This window comes from Otolemur garnettii, unplaced genomic scaffold (assembly GCF_000181295.1).
Source record: "Otolemur garnettii isolate 467f Iridium unplaced genomic scaffold, OtoGar3 scaffold00063, whole genome shotgun sequence".
Taxonomy (NCBI): domain Eukaryota; kingdom Metazoa; phylum Chordata; class Mammalia; order Primates; family Galagidae; genus Otolemur; species Otolemur garnettii.
This window is the reverse complement of record NW_003852458.1, coordinates 4,148,063-4,163,777: the sequence shown is the minus strand read 5'-3', so window position 1 is coordinate 4,163,777 and position 15,715 is coordinate 4,148,063. Positions and strand designations below refer to the sequence as shown.

Here is a 15,715-nt window from a genome sequence, read left to right as displayed (position 1 = left end):
CCCAGACATCCTTCCCCTAGCACCATGTGAATTAGTTTTCTAGGGCTGCCTTTAGAAACTACCACAAACTGGGTGGCTTGAACAAGAGAAATGTATTGTCTCACAGTTCTGGAAGCAGGATATTAGCCATGTTGGATTGGAGTCTGCCCTAATGACCTGAATTGAACTTGATTAGCTCCATAAGAAAGCTGGCTCCAAAAAGATCACCTTCTGAGTTTATTGGGTATTAAGAATTCAACATATGAATTTTGGAGGACACAATTCAACTTATAATACCATGTCTATGAAACTCTAGGGATAATGGAAGAAAAAGAAATCTGACTTCAACTGGAGTTAACTAAGAGACTGAGCTGAACTGGCACAATTGTGTTATCCTGAGTACCCAACATGCTTTGACATGGCCCCATAGTCCCCACCTCCTGATAATCATGTCTTCATATAGTCTCTTTCTCTTGAGTGTGGGCAGGACCTCTGACTTACTTTTAACCAATACAATTTGGCAAAGGTGATGGGCTGTCACTCCTGTGATCATGTTACTTGCACACAACTCCATCTTGCTGGCAAACTCCATCTCTCTCGCTGGCTCTGAGGCAGCAAACTGCCAGGTGGTAGGGAGCTTATGGTGAGGGCTGCACAGGAGCTGTCAGGGGGCATCAGGAGCTGAGTGTGACAGCCAGTCAGAAGCCAGAGCTCTCAGTTTTACAGCCTCAAGGAAATGAATTCTGCCACGACCCTGGCCAGCTCCCTGAGTGCAGCCTTGAAGAAGACTTGGCAAAACCACGCCCAGACTCCTGCCCACAGCTGTGAGATAAGGAGTGTGTGTTGTTGTAAATCTGTCCAAAAAGGAAAGGGAGAGGAAGAGAAAACAAAATGGAGAAGGAGAACGAGTGGGAGGGCAGGGGCCAGGAGCAGGAGGAGAAGGGGAGATGTAGAGAGAATAGGAGCTATTATCTTTCTTTCTTTCTTAGCCCCTCTTGTCAGGTGTGTGTGTGGCTCTGATTTGAATATGAGACAGAATTTTTAAATAAGATTGAATTATGCTTTGGCCACAGATGAGCCATGAATGACCTCATGAATGGGTATTCAACAGAGTACCTCTGGAGATGAATAATTAGAGAAATATCAAACATGTTTCATATTTATATCCTCCTGAATTAAGACTCCTTCCTAAAACCTAACACACACACATCAAGTTTATTATACTACATTCATGATTAAAATCTTGCCAAATTCCCTCAACCTTTTATAGATTAGGTCCCAAAGTCTTAGACTGGAACACCAAATGCTTAACCATTGCCCCCCATCAATTCTGCCACGCCTCATCTGCAGCCACCACTCTGCAGACTTTCTGGACTAGGAATGCTTAGTTAAATGGATGTATGCAGACAGCTTCCACCAAACCACCTGCTGAACGAACCGGTACTCTCCATTCTCTCCACTAAGTATGTTGACACCCACAGTGAGACAGCCAGCGGCTGTTCTCTAGTGTCTTATACTTCTGTTCCCCCTAAGTAATATGTAAACTCCCCCAAGTCAGTTGTATGTGTCCCCAGATTTCTTGTCTAAGCTGGTAGGACATGTTTTTGTAATTATATTATACAGTCTTATAGAATATGAGTATGCAAAGAGAGAGAGCTATTGGATCTATGGAAACTACTTTGAATGGTTTGAAAAGACTTAATAATAATAGGTTGAAAGAACATTCCTGTACATTGGTGATAAAATTTTTGGTGATAAGATTTTTCTGGAAGCAGAAAAATCTTTAAAAAGCTAGACCTGTTCTTTTAGTTTTCTTTTCAAGATTTCTAAAGTCCTTTCTTATCTTAAAGAAAGCAAAACTAGAAAGAATAGATGATGTGTTTTTGGTGTGTGTTACCTAAAAAAGACAAAGCGAATCTGTAATCAATAACACTGCCACACTCAAAAGAATGGCCTTGGCCTTGTAACATGCCATGGTCTGAATGTTTGAGAGCCCTCCCATTCTATGTCGAAATGTTAACTCTCAAGGTAGTGGTATTTGAGGTGGGACCCTGGGAAGGTGATTAGTCCATGGGGCAGAACCCTCATAAATGAGACTAGACCTCCTTTATCCCTTCCACCATGTGAGGACAGCAGAAGAGTTGGAAGTCTGCAACCTGGAGAAGGTCCTCACCCGAACCCAACCACGATGACACCCTGAGCTGGGACTTCCCTGCTTCCAGCACTGTGAGAAACAGATTTGTGCTGTAAGTTATAAGTTAGCCAGTCTATGGTATTTTGGCAGAATAGCCGGAATGGACTATAATGGATGATGATGTAACAAATGAATGATGAATGAATACATAGCTGTAAATTTTAAATTGAAGTCAACCATTCAAGGTAAACACGTGTTTTTTAATGAAAGCACCCGTTGTCTGCTCCGACACATTACCGTTCCCAATTGAGACAGGCAAGGAGGTGACTCCCGACATTCCACCTGCTCTTGTAACCCCATTACTTAGAATGTGCGTTTCCTCTGCCAGCAGATGCCCTCCCTACTCCAGGCTCTGTTACCTGGCACACTCTGGCTTATCCTGTGCTATCATGTCAATTGTGACCTCCTTCACATTGCCCTGTCTTGGCACTTCCCCTTACTGCATCTTTCACTTGTTTCTGTTCTTTTTTTTCCTCACCCAGCAGTAGAACCTCCTTTCTATGTTTGGGTATGTCCCACTCCAAGACAGTGCCTCCTTCATCCATAGAAGAGTTACTATCGTCACTCCTCATTGCAAAGCCCAGGCGTGCCAGCTAGGTATCACTGCCACCAGCCTCAGGTGTCAGCTGTGCTAAGTGGTGTGAAGCCCCCCAGCACTGCTGCTAAGACCACCTGGGGCTGGGTAGGTGCAAAAGGGGTGGTGCCAATGGCAGGGACCTGGAGACTGGTTGTTTGACCTTCCCAGATACTCTGTGACCCCCTAAAACTCTTTATTAAATTCCTTTTCTGCACAAAATAGCCAAAATTGATTTCTCTTGCTTAAAGCTAAAAATCCTGGCTGATATTTTGTCTTAAAACAATGATATGAGGGTGGTGCCTGTGGCTCAAAGGAGTAGGGTGCCGGTCCAGAGGTGGCAGGTTCAAACCCAGCCCCAGCCAAAAACAAAACAAAATAAAACAAAACAATGGTATATGACATTTGTAACTGTTCCTACATGTGTTTCTCCCCATAGGATTTTAAGCTGGAAGTGTCACATTTCATCACTGTAACCCCAGTGCCCAACATAGAGCATAATAATGAAAAGCAGATGCTCAAAAAGTTGTTATTAATTAATTTGTTAATTAACTAACTACTTAGTTCATAGGGATAAAAGATTCCTCTGACCTTCCAAGCCCTAAAAGTGAAAGCAAATGACATCAGCCTATCTCCAGTGGCTGAGGAGACGTGTGGTCCATTCTGAGTATCCTTTTACCCGCAGTTGTCACAGAAGATGAACACAGTCATGAAGAGTTTTAGAGCATTTAATTAAATATGAGATGGTAACGCACATTATATACTTATATACTTAGCAGCTCTGCAAAATGTTTGTAATGCATGTGGAAAGTACACAGTCAAATCAGAGACCTTCCCTGTAGTGAATGATGGATATTTTTAGGAACAAACCCTAATAGAAACCACCAAGCTGGTGAAAATGCCGCCTGATCTAAATCATTTCCATGCTCTCTACCATGAATTTTTCCTGGCCAGTTGCAAATCTTGTGGCCTCTCCAGAAGAAATGAGAAAACACAAGTATGCACATCTCAAACAGGCCATACTGGCTTTTCTGTTGCTAATTCCTATAAAAACCACATTGAAGGAAGAGGCAAAGGCAGATAGAAAATGAACAGAATAGGCCAGGGTGCCCCAGGCACAGACATGGCTGCTTGACCAAACTAGTTGCCAATTTCTGTTGTCTCTTCATTTCATGCTACATAGAAGTGGCAGTTCACATCTCTGATTTATACATGGTCTCTGGCCAGGAGTTTTTCTTTCTTAATAAGATCTAGTAAGGGCTTAGGCAGAACCAATTTGTAATCTTACATTACACATTGTCCTTAAGTACATAATGAAGCATTAGCAGCCGTTATGGTGACAAGAGTATAATGTGTGGATTTTAAATGCCTCCAATACAGACAGACACTAAATTTCAGCGATGACGTCTGCCAGACAACAAGAAGCAGAAGATTTTAGAGCTGGAGGGACTCGATGTTTCTTCCTCTCTAGTCATCTGTCTGTTTACATCATGGATAGGAAGTTATGGCTCCCAATTTAGACTTCATGTGAGGTTGAGCAGTTTACCTATCTTCTCTGGGTCCAAAAGTTCCCAAAGATAATAATAAAATACTAAAAAGAATCTCTGTGAATGAGGTACCAAAGACCTTGGTTGGGCAGGAGATCTTTTGTAACCTTCTCTTTGAGACTTGGCTCCCATTTCCCACGGGTTGGAAATGTCTTCTGCTACTTCATGCCAGGAAGGTTCTACTTTTCCTCCAGGCAAATCTGTGTTATTTAGTGGTATTTTTCCATGACTATCTCCAACAGGGCACTTTCAATATACTTCTGTTATAGCATCTTGTGTTATGATGATAACTTATTTACAAAGCTGTCACTTTGTTGGATTATACACTTCATGAGACAGGGTACCATCCTTATCTATCTTTAGACCTCCTGTGCCTAACACTATGGCCGGCACATAGCAGGCTTTTCATGAATACCAACCAAGGAGATGGAAAAGAATGCTTAGGGAAGTGTTTTAGAAATCACAAAGCCCTAAGCAAATCTCAGGGATTATATGGAGTTGTGCTTTTTACTACTGATGTAGAGGAGAGCACTTTGGAAAGTGAAACATTCATTGAAGAATAACATGGCCTGATTGCCACTAGTGCTTGAAGCCAGCAGACAAGGCCCATTAGTCTGCAACTTAAAACCCTATTCACACACAGCACAAAACAAAACAAATAACAAAATTAAAATATTGAAAACAGTCTCTCTAAGGAAGAAAATTTAACATAAAAACAATGACAACCCCCAAACAAAAAACCTGGAAGAACCTTTTTTCAGTTCTGTGAACAGCCAGGGTCCGGGGGATGGGGGAGAAAGGGTCAATTGTACTCCCCTGAGATGACTTTGCTCAGTCGCCTTGACTTGGTTTGAGCTAGTCACTAGAAATTCATCCAGACCAAGCAAGGTAAGAGGACAAATCTCAAATGTTAATAATGCATCTCTTCTGTGTATCTTCAGTAACACGGTCGCAGTTGGTCCTCTCATTGCATATGTAACTCCTTATCCCTGAGGTTTGTGGTAACATCCAAGGCTATTAGAACTTAGGAAAATTTGGGGATACATTGAATTGGGGAAATGTCCATAAACATGTGAGGGATTAGTCCCCCCTTATTGTTCAAATGTGCTAGTGTGGTGGCAGGAAGAGGAGTGTGGTCTTGATAACTAGCAAGAGAAATACTGGGCTTCTAATTTATTCCCTCTTGAACTTGTTTTCAGAAAAATGAAATCAAATGGGCTTTGTGGCTTCTTCTTGCCTTCTTTACCTTCTTTTCACATAGCTGGCTATAATACGTCACACCTCGTTTGGATAATAAATTATGTGATCTCCCTGTGTACTCACGAATGGGGTAATGCCTAGTGAAGAGGAAGGGTCATGGCTCAGGGAACTGCGCTGGACTCTCAGCCATCAGATCTTGGCTCCATCCTCGCTGAGTGAGCAATTTAGGTAAGTTACTTAATCCCTTAATTCTCAATTTCTTTATCTATTAAAAGAGAATAACAATAATTGCCCTCACTTTCCAGGACTATGGTGATGATGAAGACAGATAAGGCGTGTAGAGCACTTGCGCAGCATTGGTAGGTGGCAAGTCCTAATAATGGCAACTATCATTCTTATTTTCCTTTCCTGCTTTTGTCTTGCCTTCCTCACCCTTCCACTCTTTTCTTGGCTCTTCCTTTCATTCTTTCTTGCTTTTTTTTTTTTTTTTAAATAATTGAATCACAGAGTCACCTTGTGACCAAATCAACATGATAGAAGCAGGATGTTTCTTGTCATGTTGAGGGTCACTGAACCAGGCTGGCATGGTCAAAGCCATGTTTCAGAGTCCTGTAGACCATCCAGTGGGGTTTTGTCAATTTTCTCTTCTTTGTGTTGTTGAGGGAGAGTGGGAGCTCTAGAACTATCCACCACCTTTGTTGGTCATGGTGGGCTCAGTCTTGTCTTCTCACAATTTACTTACTGGTTTTGGTAGAAACTGGACATGGTGACATAGGCTTCTTCTGGACTTGGTCCCAGGGAAGTGAGGATGGGTTGGCCCTGAACAATTGGGTTCAATGTCAGGATTCCAGACTGGAGAGGAAATGGAGGGGTGAGGAGGCTGTTTGTAGTCCCAGGGCTAAGCAGGAGGCCCTGGTACACATGAGGCCCATTCTGGCCAGTCTCTGGGGACCTGGAGGAGGAGAGTACTTGGGTATCACATGCACTGCCATTCCTGGCTGGGCACCCAAGGGGTGACTCTCCTCTAATAGTTTCTGGAGTGATGACTGTATGCTCAGATGGCCAGCGGGGGCCCTGCACACCCCCTCCAAACCTCTGCTTCTCAGACTCCTCTAGCTGTGGGGAAAACGCTTCTTGTAGAAAGCTTTCTGCTTCATCTCTAGACTGAATGCCATCCACCTTGTGAATCTGACAGTCCAGGAAACTTTCAGGATTGAAACTCACATTCAAATTCTGCATAGAAAAAGAGAGAAGGCATTCAGACGGTACAAGAGAGAGATGTATCACCAAATGTCCAGTTTAGGAAAAGGGCTAGACAGCCTTCAGACAGGGAACATCAGAGAATTGCCCACATGCCTCTCAGTTTGCTTCTGGAGGTGCTGCAACACTTCAGGGTTGAAAGTGTCTACTGGCTGTGCCCTCCAGCCCTGGGAAGCCCAGAAGGTCTGAGACTTGTGTCTCATTTTAGTTCCCTCCTGCAGCCAGGGGCTTACGATGGACCCTAGTTATGGGATGCAGAAAAGACCTGACGTTGAGGCTTAACTTTTCATTGTCCTGGAAGAGCATTCTTGGTGACTGGGATACTGCCAACTAGTGCTTTTGTAAGATCACAAAACACTCACCTTTCCCGGTTTCTTACACAGTTGTTCCAGTGTCTTCTTATGATCTGGGAGATTGGGCCATACAACAGGCTTAATCCTGAAATCAGAGGACATCAGTAAATGAAGTGAGTGTCACAGAGTACAGGCACAGAGAGACATTCCACTTATTCTGAGCCAGGAAGCAGAGAAGTAGATTTCTAGTCTTGGCTGTCCCACTAAAGTTGGTCACTATAGCCAAGTGACTTGCTTTCTCTGGGGCTGGGTTCCCTATTAATTCAAGGAGGGTTGTGCCTGAGACCACTACTAGTAATCTACTCTGTGAATAAGACATGACATCAACAAGCCTCTGGGAAAGAGCCCTAGAAGAGGCTTGTGGTGAAGTGTCTTTGTGGTGCTCTGGAACTACAATTTGGCTGGTCATTTACTCCAATTGAGGGCTGTTGTCTTAGTCCTTGTCTTCACTGGCAGCAATTCCTTTGCCCTAATTTTGGTGGAAGTGGGGGATATTTCCTAATTTGTCTAGAGGAAATTGCTTAGTACTTTACAAATTAGGTATTTGTAATCCTGCGATTATTTAGCTCTGTGCTGAGGGCATATTCCTAGAATATTAAATAAATGGTGCATAATTAAAACATAATTTTTATGATGAAACAAACAGTGCCCTATCATGGCAAAAGTTCTATAAATCTGTGCTGAAAGTCAGGACTTAGGTGAATCCTACATTTGCCATAGGTGATACGTTCTATACTTGTTAGAATACTTTAGAGGAAAATCTTGGGAAATGCTGCCTTAAAGAATTTGTCCTTTGGGGAAAAGGTTTGCCTTATGCCCAGTTTATATATTTTTGCCTCTTATGAAATCAACTGTGGAAATTCACTGATGCCAAAGGATGGAGAGTGATCCTGGCACTATAATTCCTAAAACGCCTTATTCCTCTTTGCAGTTTTCATATCAATAAATGGAACTCAAGTTCTGAAGTCTGGGATCCCACATAATCATCCTGCTGAATAGATGAAGGAAGTCACCTTCTTTTCCATAACACACAGGCCAAGATGACCAAGAGAGCCACAGAGAAGAAACTCGAAATGCTGATGGTTAGTAACACAAGATCCATCTCCTCTGCAATACAAGGATAGAACATAGTTAGCATTGAGTAAGGCGGCATAGGGATAGATGTTCAGGATGCTCTGAGTTTATTTAGTTATGGGGGCCCATTTATTATTTCTTGAAAGTTGCTCATCAATAAACAGAATGATGTGCTAGATTTATTGGTAGAAAAAGAATCCAATGTACTCAATTCTAATATGAAGATAGTAGATGAGCTAATACAGGGGGAGGGGAGGGGAATAAGTAAGCGGGGAGAGGGGAGGAGGAAGGAGATGGGGGGTCATGGTATATAGCACACCTCTTGGGGGTAGGACACAATTATATGAGGGACTTTATCTACCAAATTCAATCAATGTAACCTAATTCTTGTAACCTCAATGAATCCCAAACAACAAAAATAAAAAAATTTTTGGCCTAAGTGTCAGTGATTTGGGTGACCAAGCCCAGAACATCCGCCACTTGAAATGTAAAATAATCTAGCATCAAAGGTACCACCTGCTCTTCCCTTCTCAACTTTTCACCAAAGGAAAGACGCCAGACCAGAGCAGGGGAAAAGGAGATAGATGGTCACTCTGTAGTTATAGCAAGTTCCAGGGACAGGAAGCTGGTATGATAGAAGAGTTCTCTCATCTGCCCCCTCACAGGCAAGGTAAATGTGGGGTGCTGGGGCTGCCTAAGCCATGTTCTCTGGCTCTCCTGTCCACTCTCAATTCCTAGCCTCCAAGCATATCATCATCATTCTGAAAAATGAGACCCAAGACAGTCACATCAGCCTGTCCACCTGCCATCAACAAACGTATTACCTAGTGGGGTCCTAGAGATACCAGATATTAGGATTCCATGTTAACATGGTTAGCTGGAGGTGGTGAGAGGGGATTTTGTTCAGAATTATTAGCAGCTCCCAGGAATACCCAGGACATTACTCTAGACAACCTGCACTAATATCAGCTGTTAAGGAACACCACCTCCTACTTCCAAATTTTTCAAAAAAGGAGTGAAACCAGTAGATAGGCTGATCTACAAAGAAAGTGTAAGAAGACCATGGAGAAGGGGCCCGACTCCTACACTTTAACACACCAAACACTGTTGGGGAACAAAAACTACCCCCACTCCTCACCTGGAAGATTCACTGGAGGAGTTCTGAAGTGGTAACTAGGACTCCATTCGCTCCAGATGCCCTCAAAATAGTCGAGGGAGTAAGGGATGGATCGGACTTTAACTTCATATATTGCATCATGTTGCAGCTTTCTCTGCAGGAGGGTCAGCTTTGTGCTGGACAAATTCACGTGCTAAAGAGTAAAAAGTGCCATTGCATTTTCAGGATGGAAAGGAAAGGAGAGGAGGTGTTGCCTAGACCTCTCAAGTCATTTCAAGGGGAACCCTTGTAGTCAAGTACACACTGTCTTGAGGTTCTCTCATAATTGTTACACAGGAGTTTTACTATGTGGAGGAGTCAGCAGTTGAGTTAGTGCCAGAGTCTGTGAGCTCATAGATAATACTGTGAATAGCCAAGGGCGAGAGTGACGTGATGGGATTTTATTCCAGTGAATTGGGCCCTCCTACTCCAGGTGGGTATAAATCATCCCCAGCCTCCCACCTTCCTTTCTATGTTTCAATATCTTTTTTGTTTCCTCTCCCCTTTCACATGCCAAGGGAGGTGAAAGGTTAGGTTATTGATCAGGAATCATTTCCCTCCAGAAAGATACCTTTCTGCATTGCCATTAGTAATATACAGACAATAGTCTTCCTAACACTGTGCTTAAAAGAAAAAAAAGCTCTATCAATGTGATAGGTAAAAAGTAGTCCATTTTAATTCATACTTGTATGTATTTGATAATCGGTGTTCTTATGTTTAACCCTAATTTTCTATTTGCCTCACGATTTTGATTATTGTGTGTGTTGCCATGTGTAAGCCTTTACTTTTGATGTCGTTACATGTATCTATCTTTCCCTTTCTTCTACAGATTTGATGCTTAGAATGTTCTTTTTCATGTCATGATTATATAAACATGTGCTGATATTCTTTTTAGCTTGTTGAGAGTTTCACTTTTATATAATTTCCTTAAATCAGCTATTATCGTTAGAGGAAGGGTGTTAGGCATTTAATTCTACCCCCCAATGGTTCTTCCCTCCAGTGATTATTCTGGTACCATTTATTCAATTCTTTTTACCACTAAAGCTGCTTTTTCATTGGTATGATTTTCAGATGACTAGTGAAAGAGGGCAGGTCAAGTTCACCTAGTCTGTGCATGTGCAGGGGTGGGGCATGTGGGTCACGGGAGAAAGCAGGTGGATGGGGCAGGCCTTCCCTCGACATGAGTAGCACACTGCACACAGACAAAGATGGTCTGGGCTTGAGAAAAGAAAGTGGACAGTAGGAATAAGTGAGAAAGAGAAACTGGCCTGTGAAAGAGAAACCATTATCTATTTTCTATCCTTGTGGCACAGAAAGGCCAGAAGTTATACTAGAAATCTGATAATCCAGGACCCTAATCTATTCTCTTACCTCCTCCTCAAAATATATATTAGGGTCTTCTCAGTCATTCCATTATCAAGGAATCATAACCCTCCACATTATGACAGGTAAAAATTAAGTTGCTTTATAAAGAAGTAAGACCTTGGGCTTTAAAGTAAAAACAGAACAAAGGGAAATATTTCACATCTCCTCTTATCTCATGTTCCCGCAAATCCTACCGTGGCTGTGATACTTTTTTTGTTTGATTTCCCTATGAAAGTGGCATAAGATATCACACTTTTTGAGGTTGATCCATAAAGAGGATCACTTTAGTCTCAATCCATATTGTTATCCAAATAACTTAGAAATACCCTAAAGACAAAAACTAGAGCAAGCAAAAAAATAATCAGAGCTAGAACTGTCTGTACCAGGGAAGATCCAGGTTTTTGCGAGACCTGAAGCCCTATCTGGTTGGAAGCTTCTTTCAGTAGAGGCACATTTTGAAAACAAAATTGTTAGGCCCTCCCAGTGTACATGCATGTCTAGGACAATAACACACGTAACTTTAAAAAGGTCTTACTTTATAAATGTACATACCATCCAGTTGTTTTCCTCCTTTTCCTGGCGGTAGGCTACATCATGCATTAATTTTTTTACATACTTCTTTTGCAAATGTGATGTATTAAATGTCACCACAAAGTCATGTGCTCCGTCACGATAGACAACATTTACATCAAAAGGAGCCTCTGGTTTAACTGGAAAGAAGAACAAATGGAGTTTGTATAAAGGGCAGTCAAAGAAATAATTGTAATATCTGAAACTCATCTTCTCTGAAGATCACTCTGACCCCTTCTGCTTCTGCAAATGGCTAACTCTTCAGAAAATCATCTCTTCTTCCAGGGCCAAATTCAGGCCCCGCTTCCCAGCCTCCCTTGCAGGTAGATGCACTCCCACCCCTGGCCCAGCCCACACCCGGGTGTGACTCCTGTGTTCAGTCCCCTGCCAGCACATGGAGTCCTGCACCAAAGATGGTGAAGCTGCAAGATGGAAGTGGGCCCTGAACGCTGCCTGCAGGAGCTCCATCCACAGCTTAGAAACCCTGATTTTGACTCTGATATGAGTGAGAAATATGTTTGGGGGTTTATCTGTTATAGCAGTTAGTATTCATTTTACACTAAAGCCCACTCTCTTTTGCCTTTTCAATACTGGAGAACTTTGTTCCTAACTATCCTGAATCCAGCAATATTTAAACTTTGAGCCTTCATTCTTCCAAGAAAATTGGGCTCTATCCTGGAGGCCTTGCCCCTCATGCCAACTACTTAGATGTGGAGGGTCTGTGTCCTGGCCCTCACTTGTAACTTCTGAGTGGCCTCAGGGAGTCCCCTCTGTCAGCCTCAGCTGTGTTCACTCTGGATTGCTCTTGGGCTCTGTCTGGCTGCCTTGCAAACTTGCCCTTAGGTTCCAACGTGCCATATGGGCTATGCTGTTGGAGTGACGGGGGTCTTATTTAAGGCAGAGCAAACCCTGAGAAAGGTACTGATTTCCTACACAAGCATTGAGATGTCCCTGTTCTGGCCCCATGGCAGCTCATCAACCACAGCCTGGGAAGTTAGTTGTCTGGGGATGACAACTAACCTATTTTTTTCATGTCACTGGTCTCAGGCCCAGTCATTAATGAGAAGGTGTGTGCTCATTATACTTGCACTCAGTAGACTGAGCTGCATTCTAGGCTATCTCACCTGGACTTTAGACTGATTTAATGGCCCCATAAAATGAAGCCTTGTTGGCAGAGTTTGCCCTAATTACTGCAGTCACTTTTTCATTATGGTGACTCCCTAAGTTTCTCTTGCCTTGCCCTAGAGGTACTGAAAGTAAGTGACTTCTTCTTTACCCTCAGCTGTCCTATAAAAGGGCACATTTATCCTTTTTTACCCTTACATGGGTCACCCAAAGGGAAGGTAAAGGGAGCAGGAGGAAAGGCGGTGGGTGGCAGTGGTTCTCAACCTTCCTAATGCCCTTTAGTACAGTTCCTGTGGGTTGCTACCTGCAGGTTGAGAACTGCTGGTGTAGAGGAACAGCCCAGCACAGAACCTGGCCACCCTCCCACACCTGCCGGGCCATTTCTACTCTTCATTCCGTTTTCAGCAAGACCTTCTTACACTGATGCCCGTGACATCTCTGAATAGAGGATGAACTGAGGGAAGTACACACGCCTACTCAGTGCTGAGTGTTTTGCTTATCCTGCCTTTTGACAATCATTTATCACCACCATGCTGAGAAGGAAACTCTGTCTCAGAGAAGTTAGTTAACCTATGTTCAGGCCCTTGCAAAATGGTTTAACAGAATTTAAATCTGTCTGATTCTGAGGCTAGGTCTTCATTTAGCTTTTGTTTCTATACCCTGTAATTTCACATGGCTTGTCCAAGAACTCTCTGGACAGGCTTGCCTCTATCCCAACAGTATCTTTGAACAAATTAGAAAAAGGTGCTCATTCCTTAAGCAATATTGTTAAAAGATAATATAATGTTGTACAATCTGAACAATCGTAGCTATTCTACCAAGAAAAGTAGGAAGGTGAGGTGCTGCCCCTGCAAGCCTCACAAGGGCAAGTATATGAAGGAGCAAGTGGTTGCAGTGGGGGGCTCTCACTCTGGGGTTCAATCAGGAGCATCGAGCTTAAATTCAGTTAAAAGGTAGGCAGTTCCATTGATGAAATGTCACATTCGGACCAGGAGAAGATGCTGCTGTGAGACTGGCCTGCACACCTCTCATCCTGGTTGCCCAGGGTGCTTTCCGAAGCCCCAGAAGACTCACACCACACCTTCCTCGCAGGCCTGTGCTCCCAGCAGAATACACACCCTGTCTCTTCCCCTCGCCTCTCAGATGAGGAATGTCAGGCTTGTAGTCTGCTGTGGGGTGCACCGTGTTGGCCTCTGAGAACACTGGGTGTGTGATAGCTGGGTATTTGGATGTGGCAGGGTGTCTCCTGGAGGCTCTGAGCATGCTGTGCTCATGTGCATGCAGGGCTTGTGTGCTGGTGTGAGTTCGTGTGAGAATGGGCTCTCCCCTGATGTTGTAGGACTTTGTCAGAAAACCAAAATCTCTGCCTTCTCTGTTTGCTCTCAGAGAAGGGAATATATATTTGCAATGCAAATGGTGGACATTTAGCTGTGGTGACCCTGTGCAGGGAACAAATTGAACATCCATCCGTAAAGGCCAGTCTCCAAAGGATCCAAACCCAGTGTGCTCGTGTCCTTGGAGATACACTGTAGTTACCTCCTCTCCCACCATGGCCAAGGTTACTGTGTGCTCTACAGCATAACCATTGCCTAATGTCTCATCTCTCTTCCACTACTTTTGCTTTTTCACAAGATAATCGTTCACCTGTGGAACTTCTGCCTTTACTCTGTATTTTGCCATCTTAGTAAAATAAAGCTGAGACAAAACTGAATGAAGGTTCACACTCTTTGTAAGGAACGTTGCTTTCTTAACTTTAATTTTGCTTTTGGGGGTGAAAGAGAGGTGGAACTTGGGAGAGAAATAATGTTAGTATTTAAAACCAACAAAAGAATGTATATCTTTAGTTACTTTGAATATTTTTTCTCTTATATTAGTTCTCTTATAAATCTCCACTTTTGACATCTAATAGGTAGAATAAATGCAAATAGTTAATGTTCCATTGCAGTGCTATATCGTAATTGGATTACAAATCCCCTACATCAGAGTACCTCTGAGCTTTTGGGGGAAAAAATAACCTTTAATCACCTCAGGGTCATAAATCTGTAAATAATTGAATTTTTCTTTTTTCATAATTTTTGGCCAGGGCTGGGTTTGAACCCGCCACCTTTGGTACATGGGGCTGGCATCCTACTCCTTTGAGCCACAGGCACCAGCCGTAATTGAAAATATTTTTGTTTCTGTATTCCCAGTCTCTCTGATTGTTTTGATTTACTTGACTGATAACCAAATGGTGAATTGGTAATTAACATTGACTTATAACCAGATAATTAAATGGATTTGCTGATTCATATCACTATTGAATGAGTATTATATAGAACCAAAGGAAATGTGCTGACATTGCACTTTTATTTAAAATGTAGTCATTAGCATTCATTTTGGCAAAGTATAATCTGTATATTGGCCAAATCAGATTTGGTCGTGCTTCATTCCCCAGTAGTAAGTCTCTTAGAAATTGTGGCAGTTAATTTTATATGTCAACTAGGTTAGGGTATGGTGTCCAGTTGTTTGGTCAAATACCTTCCTAAAGGTACTTTATTTAGATATGATTATCATTTAAATCAATAGATTTTGAGTAAAGCAAATGATCCCCCATAATATGATGAGCATCGTCCATTCAGTAGAAGATCTTAAGGGCAAAGCCTGAGGTTCTTTGAAGAAGCAGCAAGTGTATCACAGGAATGCAATATTGAAAGTCTAGTTGAGTTTCCTGCCTTGTAGAATTTGGACTCAAGGCTACACTCTTGAAATTATGGTTTTGGCCTGCTGTGTGGATTGCCAGCCTGCATACTCACATAAGCCAAATTCTTAACAGAAATCTCTCTTATCTATCTATCTATCTATCTATCTATCTCTATCTCTACCTATATCTATCTATCTATATCTACCTCTATCTATCTATCTATCATCTATCATCTTATCTATTTCTATTTATCTGTATTTATCTCTGTCAATCTATCTCTCTCTATATCAATCATCTATCTATATCTATATATCTGTTATCTCATCTATCTCTCTATCTGTCTCTATCTATTCTATCATCTATCTATCTATCTATCTATCTAATCTAATCTATCTATCTATCTATCTATCTATCTATCATCTACCTCTCTATCATCTATCTCTATCTATCTATCTTTCTCTCTTTCTCTCTCTCCTATTGGTTCTCTTTCTTCTGGTGCACTCTATGACAAAGGGCATAGTTACTTTGTAAAATAACTTGATAAGTTAGCTAAGCACACTCAGAGTCTGGTGAAGATACAGAGAGACTATAGGGAATTAAGGAGCAGGCCAGGTGAGGAAGGAAAGGGCACGTGTGCA

At 42.3% G+C, this 15,715-nt stretch overlaps 1 protein-coding gene across 1 annotated transcript in view; it reads right to left on the bottom strand.

The window, feature by feature from the left end:
- Positions 1-6,177: 6,177 nt before the first annotated feature.
- The window catches only part of IL7R (interleukin 7 receptor), a 19,900-nt gene continuing 10,362 nt past the window's right edge, over positions 6,178-15,715 (bottom strand). The window contains exons 3-8 of the mRNA XM_012807052.2: positions 12,549-12,559; positions 11,255-11,412; positions 9,320-9,491; positions 8,121-8,214; positions 7,117-7,192; positions 6,178-6,727 (exon numbers count right to left, since the gene is read on the bottom strand). Coding sequence (XP_012662506.1) covers positions 6,233-6,727; positions 7,117-7,192; positions 8,121-8,214; positions 9,320-9,491; positions 11,255-11,412; positions 12,549-12,559 — 1,006 coding nt within the window. The 3' untranslated portion in view covers positions 6,178-6,232. The remainder of the gene's footprint in view (positions 6,728-7,116; positions 7,193-8,120; positions 8,215-9,319; positions 9,492-11,254; positions 11,413-12,548; positions 12,560-15,715) is intronic.